This window comes from Brachyhypopomus gauderio, chromosome 11 (genome assembly GCF_052324685.1).
Source record: "Brachyhypopomus gauderio isolate BG-103 chromosome 11, BGAUD_0.2, whole genome shotgun sequence".
NCBI classification, from domain to species: Eukaryota; Metazoa; Chordata; class Actinopteri; order Gymnotiformes; family Hypopomidae; genus Brachyhypopomus; species Brachyhypopomus gauderio.
The window spans coordinates 10356275-10366845 of record NC_135221.1 but is presented as its reverse complement, the minus strand read 5'-3'; the positions used below and the strand labels follow the sequence as shown (position 1 = coordinate 10366845).

General features: G+C 37.3%; 1 protein-coding gene across 1 annotated transcript; it reads left to right on the top strand.

The window, feature by feature from the left end:
• The first annotated feature begins 1631 nt into the window (after positions 1-1631).
• slc25a48 (solute carrier family 25 member 48) lies at positions 1632-5805 on the top strand. The gene is made up of 7 exons (XM_077021862.1): positions 1632-1820; positions 2679-2722; positions 2851-2922; positions 3400-3652; positions 3840-4115; positions 4605-4738; positions 5179-5805. The coding sequence occupies exons 1-7, from the start codon at positions 1775-1777 to the stop codon at positions 5281-5283; spliced, it is 930 nt and encodes a 309-aa protein (XP_076877977.1). The 5' UTR covers positions 1632-1774; the 3' UTR covers positions 5284-5805.
• Positions 5806-10571: the final 4766 nt, after the last annotated feature.

Here is a 10571-nt window from a genome sequence, read left to right as displayed (position 1 = left end):
TTTTAATCAGTATACTTATATTTCTTGAAATCCTAATCAGGTTTTAGTGCCATTGCAGAACAGCTCTGAGTTTACAAAGTGAGCAGAGCATGAGAATAAGTTTTGGTGTCGGATTTTTAGTTTATGTCATAAATGACAGTTTAAGACATAAACTAAAGTCAACAGACTTGACAGTTGTGGGTATTCCTGAGTCCTGGTTTGACTAATCAGGCCTAATTGGCTTAAAGGCCTGATTCTGATGTGAAAGCTCATGTTACATGTGAAATCACACGAATACATTATAATGATATAATTGCACTATTGTTTGTATGGAAATAAAAAAGTGATCTTTATTGTTTTTTTGGTAAAATGAAATACTGTGCACTCAAATAAGTGCACAAAAATTTCCAGAGGACTTAAAACCATGCGCACTGTTTTGAGATCTCTGTCTCCTCATTAAGATTCAAGTGTGCAGTAACATGTTAAAGGAAACTAGAGACAGCACTATATTTAGTGATGGAGGCCACAGGTTTTCTGATACCTCATATGAATGTGAACGGGTTCCAGCTACATACCGTAAAAAAGCTGTTGTAGGATTTGTGTGGCTAATGTATTAACCATGTGAATTGAATTTATTAAGACACAATATTCAGTAAAGCTGTGGACCCACTATTAGTATAGGCGGTTGTGCATTTCATTCAACTACTTCCTACAACACTGTTAAACTAGAAAGAGAAAGCTAAAGGAAAGATGGAGGAGATGACATGTCACTACACTAGGGGTTTACTTGGAAATATGCCACGTTATCAGTTACTCACAGTTGTGGCTAGGCAGTAAATATCTGAGAAAGAGTCCCGCCCCTAGGAACTTTCATAATTAGGCCTACTGTAACAGTTGGCACAGCAGAGCAGTAACAGAAAGTATAGCGAGAGATTGCATTACATTACATAGCCAAAACCTGAGTGTACATTCCCATCAATTATATAATGGTCATACCCGCTTCTGAATATTATATTGATGAATATTTATAGCTATGGTAATGCCCGACAAGAAAGCCGGACACAAGCAAGGTGTGTCAGAGTATTACTCGTAATTTTCCACTAAGTTTGTTTTGGTTACCAAAAAAGTCTGTTCATACTTAGGATATCAGTATCGTCTATACCTTAATCAAATTTGTCGCAGTGATCATAATCAAATATGTCCTCATATTTTAACAGACATCATAATAATGTATTAAATTCTATTAAAACTGTGATAATTAGTCCAAGGTACATACTAACAAAGTAACTCGCCATAAAAAATAAAAAACAATGCGGCTTGTTTGAGCCACTAATAATCTATGTGTTCTCTTCTTCATTGCCATGGGAATCCGTTATGTCATCTATACTGAGCGTATACTTACTGAATCCTGGAAAATAAACAAATAAGCAAACAAAGTAGGTGTTTTCGATATTCCTCTTTCGCTTACACAGAATCGAGTGGAAAGAATATGGTGCACAACGTTGGAAATGTACTGAGAGTCTCACGATATATGTTTTGATCTACATAACGCCACTCAGCATTTCCCGAAATCCCATTGGTGCAGAGGCGCGTTTCTGTCACGCCCCCAGACCCACACCACCCACCCCCAAAATGCACAGAGCAGATGAAAAGTTGTTTTTGGCTTTAGGTCTTCTTCAGTGTATCTGAAACAATCAAAGATTAAAAATGCTCGCAGATATTTGAAAAATGTTTATTTGCGCCGAATGCAAAATATATAGTCTTTTATTTACAAATTCAAACATCGCTGAATAATATGACTTGCTTTCACTTGGACGATTTTTTAGCGGGATGGATAGGAGGTAGGTTTATTGATTTTATTAATCTCAACAGGAAAAATATTGAAATTTGGGGAAGCAGCCACGTAGGCCATGGAAAACAGTGGAATGAAACTGAAAAAAACGTCAGGTGGACGTCTGTGTGCTGTTTAAAATAGGACAGTAAATGACCACAGTGTCAATGCGATTCTTCAGGCAATTTAAAGCGAAACAAATAATGTGCAATAGATATTCCTAAATGGTGTACATTGAACACGTAGCCTATATTAAACACGTTGATGTTTGTCCTAAAATTGTTCTAAAACTTTGCAAATACTTTTGCTGCAGTTATTCAACTGCATGACTCGGTTCTGTGATGACAGTTAGTCTAGCTGTATTCTACTGGCTGTTTCACAGAGCATTTAAACGCAGAGATCTAGAGGACTTTTAGGGCCGTTGCGCTCATTTGTTTACTTCCACTTTCTACGCTTTTTGCCAACGCCTGGCAACGTTGTATCGTAACGCGTTGTTATATTTGCCCTATACTTTTAGAGTCAACGTGTTTCCTTTTTAAACTTTTAAGGAATTTTCAAGGTTGTTTGTACAGAAATGTGTTTTGGATAGATCTGTAACCCGTCCTTGCTCGAAAACCATTCCTTAAGGAATGTCAGTGTTTGCTCGCTAGTCATTCTGTTTTAGTACAAGCTTTCACGAGAATTAGCAATATTATGTCTATGTGCACTGACCATTAAACGCACAATGTATGTTATTCATCAGAAGGAACAAAGTGGTATTCATCAGTGCCCTGCTGGGACATACACCCACAAAGATGTCATGACAAGCTCGTCCTTTTCAAAGCCTTGCAGCATCCCACTAAAAAATAATACAACTTTTCATTTTTAGGGGCCTCCAGTGTAATTGTGGGACATCCACTTGACACTGTTAAGGTATGGAAAAAAGAAACCTTAATCTGGGCTTTTTCAGAGAATGTTAGAATGTTGTTTTTGCTTATTCTAGGGAACTGTGATTGAAGACTGCTGTGCCAAAGTGTAATTTCTACCTCTGCATTTCACAGACACGTTTACAAGCAGGAAAGGGATACAAGAACACCCTGCACTGTATCATGACTATATACAAAAAAGAGACAGTAAGTTCTGTATATCTGTGTCTAATGTAGCAAGTGTAGCCTTAGCTGACCAGATCTGACATGGTGAAAAAGTGGACACCTCAGCGGGAGGAGGGGGGGTGGGGGTGTACATGGGGGGGATCTGGAAATTTTAGCCCACTTCACCACGCCCCCTTCTCACTCAAACGAACTGAACAGAGTAGGGGAGGGTGTGACTACTTTGTGGATGAAACGCTTCTCGTAATTCTATGTAAGCTCTAGTAAAACAAAATCCTGGACGTTTGTGAAAGTCTGCTTGGACATTTTTTCAAACAACAAAGTTTCACACAGAGGAAATGTCTGGGTAAAAGGACGTCTGGTCACCACTATGACAGAACAGAGTGAATTAAAAATGCATTTCTTTTCTCTCATCTGTCTGTATCTCTAAGTGTCATACTCCATTTAAAGTCTTTCTTCTTCAATGCAGTGACACCCGTAATGTGTTTTGCTTTTCATTAGGTCACTGGCTTCTTCAAGGGCCTGTCCTTCCCACTGGTGAGCATCACACTGTACAACTCCATGGTGTTTGGATTCTTCAGCAACTCTCGAAGACTGATCAACAAGCTTCGGGGGGGTGAGGCGAGGCAGTCCCCTGGCATGCTTGACCTGACTTTAGCCAGTATGATGACAGGCCTGGTGTCGGTAGGTGTTGGAGCCCCAGTGGACCTGGTCAAGATCAGGCTGCAAATGCAAACACAGCCTGTCCTTGCAGGTATGTCTGAAATTCACCCGGAACTATTTATAGGAAAGGTAATTTACAAGAGGAAAGCACTTATTTTAACATAAGGAGTATAACATTAGAAAAATGCTATATATTTATACCCATGCAAACATTTCTAAGGATAGCATGGCCAAGATATGCTAATGTTTGTTTTGTTTTTTTGTTTTTTTTTTTGCAGAAAATTTTACCTTTGCTGGCAATGGCAGTATCCCTCTTCGCACAGTGGGCCTTCAAGGCCAGCCTGTCTACAGAGGTCCCGTCCACTGCATTAGCAGCATCCTGCAGACCGAAGGCGTGCAAGGGCTGTACAGAGGGGCGGGAGCCATGGTACTGCGGGACGTGCCCGGTTATACCCTTTACTTCATCCCATACACACTGTTCTCTTCCTGGCTAAACCCTAATGGGAATAGCTCCCCCCATCCTGGCTCTGTATGGCTTGCTGGAGGTTTAGCAGGTAAATGGGGTCATGCCTTGAAATGTGAAACTTAGGATTTTTCTCTAGACTGATGATTTAGTTTGTTACATAGTTTTTAATACGCCAGCATGCTGTGGAGCCGACTCCAAGGACGTCTAGAGCGACATTAGCAATTTTACTCATTCGTTCCTACTTTTTCATCTCCAAGTGTATAGAAAAAAGATCATGGGGTTAGCAGCCCCAGCTTAACAGAACTCAAAAAGATCAAAAGCCTGCAAGAACCCATGCAGACTCCAACAGAGGAGAGGAGGAGTAGACAGAGGAGTAAACTAACTACATAATGTTACCATTGAAATAGTTCACCACATGTTAATGCTGTATTGGTGTCATGGTATTAGTGTAGTGGCAGACAGTGAAGAATCAGCCACGTTCTCATCTCTGTATCTTTACTCATGCTTTCCCCCTAAGCCTTGTGTGTGTGTGTGTGTGTGTGTGTGTGTGTGTGTGTGTGTGTGTATTATTCTTCAGGGTCTATCTCCTGGGTGACAGCAACTCCAGCTGATGTGGTTAAAAGCCGAATGCAAGCTGATGCCATGCACGACAGGAAGTATAAAGGAATTGTCCATTGTATCATACAGAGTTACAAGACAGAGGGACTACATGTAAGTTCACTACACTGTCTTATGCAATGTCATTTTTGTTTTTATCATCAAAAGACATTAATGAGTTTAGGTAGGATACTTAATAGAGAGGTTTTAATGTCAGTATTGCACAATGAATTGATCAGTAATGAAAGGTTCATCTTGCATAAGTCTGAAAGATATGGGCCTGTCTGTCATAGAGATATTCTAAAGCTACAGAATATTCATGAATGCACATTTTTACAGTATCACCTTGATGTATGTCATGTTGTGTAATATAACTCTAACTTGGATGGTATTTGCATATTTTCAAAATATGACAGTGACTCGCTACCTTCAATTATTAATACCTGTTTATTGTGTGTGTGTGTACTTATACTGGCTGAACCATAACATTTATGCTCCCTTGTTCAGTATGAATGGAACTGTTTGTGAAGTTTCTTCTTCATTCTCCATTTCAGGTGTTTTTTCGTGGTACCACTGTAAATGCTATTAGAGGATTTCCCATGAGTGCAACTATGTTCCTGGGCTATGAACTTTCCCTCAAGTTTTTACGAAGCCTGTAACATGCCTCCAGTTAACCTGAAAGACTGACTCGTTTCTAATGCCAAGAAGCCAAGCTATCACCATTTGCCAGTATGGAATTTGTGGGGGTTTTATTTCTTATATTAAGAAAGGACCCAAATGAAACATGATTTACAGACGTTAAACCTGGTTTTACTAGAGTATTTTAATGTCTGTATAATTTAGAATACATTTACTAATTGCATATTTTGCCCTGTGGTTACATGCCTTCATTGGAAACACTGATATTGCCTTGATCAATATGTTCCAAAATGCTGTTCTTACATAATAGATAAAAAAAATACCAGGATTTGATCCTGAATGTTTATATTTTCAGTATAATAAGGCAGAAAATTGCTTGCCATAAAGAACATTTTAACAAGCAAAATCTCTTTGTTTTTCCAAACAATGCTGTTGCATTTGATGTATGTAATTTATGATCAGTATGTTTATTGATTAGTTTTGTACAAAAATGAAGACTTTTATGGCTTATTGCTTGTTATAAATTGACTGGACAAACAATAGACACGCAGCTCACAAGTGATTTCATAATTTTTCTTCTCCAATAAGCTTTTCACTTTATCACTGTAGCTGCCCAGATAATGCTTGTTTTGAAGAATTATCAGGTTAGACATGGACATTGTATCATGGATTATGGATTTAAGATTCTACACAACAAAACTTTAACTCTTCAATTATTCCATACCAACAAAAAAATCTCATTAATCATTAATCAACCATAAGCCTGTAATGCCTTTAATTGATCGAGTTGAATTATTCATATACTATTCTTCTGTTATATCCTAGGACAGTGATGTATCAATGAGAGAACTGCTGAAAAATCTATGACTATGACTTGCATAAAAACCTGAAGCACAAATCATTAGCTTAGCTCAAACATTAACTTCTTTGTCCAGCGAATGGTGGCGTCACCGCAAATGTTGCAAGGACACATTGTTTTCTTAGACTGGTGCAAAGCAAGATCATGTTTGTGGGGCTTTGGCTTTTGATCGGAAATCATACATTTGAGAAAAAAAACAAACCACTTTTGCAAACCACTTTTGCTTTTCACATTTTCCCACTCAGTTCTGGCCTGGAATATGTCATCATGCTGCAGATTGAATAATCAGGACCTTTCGTGTCATTTTAAAATAACCAGATGATGTCCAGTGATGCGACCGATAAAACTCTTAAGGCTGAATGTAAACTTTAAAATGTGCACTGGAATCCAGATGAATCCTGATTATGGTGTGACTTAGTTTGACACTGACACTGGATCCACTGCTTCAATTATGTTATTGAATGATGATGTTCATAATGATGTTATATGAGTCTACAATTCCTCTAAATGCCTACAGTATACATTACTGAAGCAGAGTGTAAAAAAAGACCAAAAGTGTATGAGAGAATGACAGTCCAATGCATCAACTGGATTATCTGCTGAAAAGAAAAGACAATAACTAAAGACTCTCCCAAAACTTGGAAATTATGAGAATTTACTACATATATAGTGCAGACTGTCACAATTATTAAGTTCAGTTAAGTGCCCCTTGAAAAAGCACCCAGCACAAGTAAACTTAGAGGTTATGGGAGTTGAATTGCAAATTCTGTAATCCACTAGGTGGTGGCATTGCATCTGGAATAATTTTACCTTCCACATTGCTTGTGAATTTTCTCTAGTGGTGGAGATTGGAAAAAGTGAATGTTATGAAAATTGCAGGCAAATACCATAATAAGATAAATTACCTTGTTAAGATTGTTAGTTCACTCTTATTGTTACACACATATAGCTTTTAGGATATTGTACCAGAAATGCAAAAAATACTTTTACAGATTTTGTTCTGTATACTCCATTTTTTTCTATAGCCAGCAGAGTTGTGGATGAGTTAATAAACAAAAATAAAAATAAAGCAGCAACCTTTCCTAACTTACAGAGGACATTGTACTGCAATGCCTTGGCTGCAACTACTAGCCCATCACCACTTACAGCAACCTCGTTCCTCCAAAGGCCATTAGCAAGATGACCTTGGGCCCGAGTTAATGAAGCCAATATGCTGCTGCAGAATAACTAGCACATTACAGCCCTTCATTATTTTTTAGAATTGTGCAGTTTGTGTTGGTTGACCTGTAGTTTATGCTTTACAATTATAAGTATAAGTAATTATAGCAAAATATAAACCTAAGGAGAATGTGGGCTTACAGGAAAGAAATATCCCAATATATAAACAGAAAAATGTGGTTTGCAAACATATACAATTTGAATATTGCTTCCTATTAAAATATTTGCATGTACAAAAATATATGATGTTAAGCATAAAATGTTTCAGCTAACTGGCTGCACAGCTAAGGCCAGAGGTAGACTGATTTATGCAGAAAGTCTGATTCCGAACAAACTCAATACATTTAACTTCTGTGTGATTAACTGCTTAAAACTAAAATGATATATAAGGGTCCATCATTTAGAATGGATTTGGTCTCTCTCTTTCTCTCCGAGCCATATTAGAAACAGAAATGAGATTGCCTTTTTGCACAAAATCCATTGAGATAAAATAATGCACTGGGTTTAAAATGTTAAGAAAACTAATTTATTGAACTGAACACATACATCTCTGTGCAGGACTGTCAATTGGGAGCCTATGGGGTGTGATAAAATGAGAGAAGCCACTTTGATCATTGATCCCTTTCAGAGGATTAAAGTGGAGAGTAGAGGTTTCTGTCCTACTAAGCCACAGCCATAAACTCCTAGCAGATATAAGACAGATATGCCCCACCTTCCTGTCACACAGGTAATGGCTACTCTAATGTTGACACACCATCCAAGAACCCACAATGCAGAGAGTGAAAGGATTCACATGCCAAAAAGCAGAGAATCTCTAGCTCTTTTAGTAAAACCTAAAAGATATGTATGATTGGTGTAGTAAATTACATAAAAAAATACTTAAACAATTATTTATTAAATATTTTCACAAACCAAATTTTTGTGAGTGTGTGAAACAGATGTCTGAGTTAATTTAATCATTGGTCAATGCGGTTTCTACAATATGCTTAAGGACTATTGAAGTATACACTAAGCAATTGTCCCTGTTCTCTGACTGTTTCTCTGGAGAAGCTTTGTGATTGAGTTACCTCTGCCTGTCTATGGATGTCATGAATAAGGCTTTATTGCTCTTTCATTGTTGCAGCAGGACAGGGTCGTGTACCAGCTGCTGACCCCCCCCCCCCCCCCCCCCCCCCCCCGGGAGTGTATCCTCACCTAAAGCAAACATGAGACAAGACCGACATACTAACCAGCTATTGCTCTCAGTAGGATTTCCTACAATATGGACCACACAATATGAGATACTGCAATATGGACCACCAATAAATTATGAAACATAATTTAGGAAATGTTTAGATAATGGTCCCAAATTGTGATGCACTTACAGTCTGACTATCTTACAGATGGCTTTATGTGGAAACAGGTTTGTGACTATGACAATAATGACCTGAGGAATCAGATATATAACATATAACATACAGTCAGCTTGCACAAAGCATGCTCTTAGCCTACAAAATCATAACAGACTGCATGTATAATCACAAAGGTATTATGACTTCTGCACGTAACAGTGGTGGGTCTCCCTGCCTCTTTACACACCCTCCTGGTTCTGGTACTGACACTGCAGGACACACTGTCTGTACTGTTCATGCTATGATGTTTGTTTCACAGCATCAATTATATTATATCTAACATCATTGGCACTAGATGGAAATAAATATCACATTTATTTTGCACTTCTCAGAAATTGCATTCCCAGAATATATATATATATATATATATATATATATATATATATATATATATATATATATATATATATATATAGCATATTTTAGAATTCTGTAAAGTGGACCTAGATGTGAACAGCTCAGATGCCAAATTACAAATGAATGATCCATCCATGCTGTGGTCAAACACACTGCAGTGTATTGTACATTGCACTGAATCACATTTTCAAGTAACTTTGAAGTAGTCGAATGTCTGATGGTGCCATGTATAATGCTTCGGTTTGTTGAACACCAGTATGTATTACAGCAAACAGTAATATGTCAACAGCTGGTGATCAGGTTTCTTGTAATATTAAGGCACAGGAGGGATGATGGCTACACAGATGGAGTTGAGCTGCTGTAAGCACAATCAAGTCATTTGCAAAACAGTGGTTTCCCTTTTATACAGCAATGTTAAGAGAATTTTAATGTTAATAAAATCTGTTTTAGAAACAAGAAGCACTGTAATCAAAATGGCTGATTTAATCTTACTTACAGATTGCTACTCTGGCTGTATTCCCATAAACCTAAAAGCCACATTTCAAAGTGCTATGTAATACAACAGCCTTCACATGTGTCTACTGATTAGTGTGTTATATTTTTCATATTATTATTCATTGTCTTTTTAGGGTTAAGGCTGTGTGGATGTGGACTGTATGTTCGATTTATGGTATAAAAAGCTGCATTAAATGTTTTATTAAAAGGTGTTGATAAATCGGTGTACAGGAAAAGGGTTAATTTATGAAAATATGAATATATATATATATATATATATATATATATATATATATATATATATATATATATATATATATATATATATATATATACATGCCTATATATTAGCATGTATGGTAAATAAGTTTGAATCGTTATTTTCTTCGGGCTATACTCTATCTTGTTAAACACTGGTTATATAGCTCTGGCTTAGCAGCTGTCAGTAGTGTGTGTTTAGAGATTATGTTTAGCCAAGGTGATGACAGGCCAGCACAACCCTTCACAACGATGCTTTAAGACCTCCACTGACCTAAAGCACTCTTGAATCCAAACTGAAGGTAACGAATGCATGTAATAGGGAAACATACAAAACCTGAAGTGTTGTATTTAATAAATGACAAAGTCATTGGAATCTGCTCAGAACTTTCTTTAGGCGTGGTTATTTTACGTTTGTTTTGTTGTCGTCAATGTAGTTAGTATGCAGGATAAAAATCTCAGACACTGTTACCTGTAGAATGTAGTATAAAAAGTTATCTGGATGTTTACCCGATGTATTCTAGCAGGTCTTACAGCAGAAAGGACAATATATGACATCGGTAATCATCAATTATTTTTGTTTTAATTTGATCGTAAATTGTTTGGGGGCAAAAAAAATAAAATATACATATAACTACACGTAGAGGTAGTGTTATTTATAGCAGCGTTCTGAAGAATGAAATGATAAGGGGTGGGGGTAGAGATGGGGGCAGTAGCGAGGAACCGTACA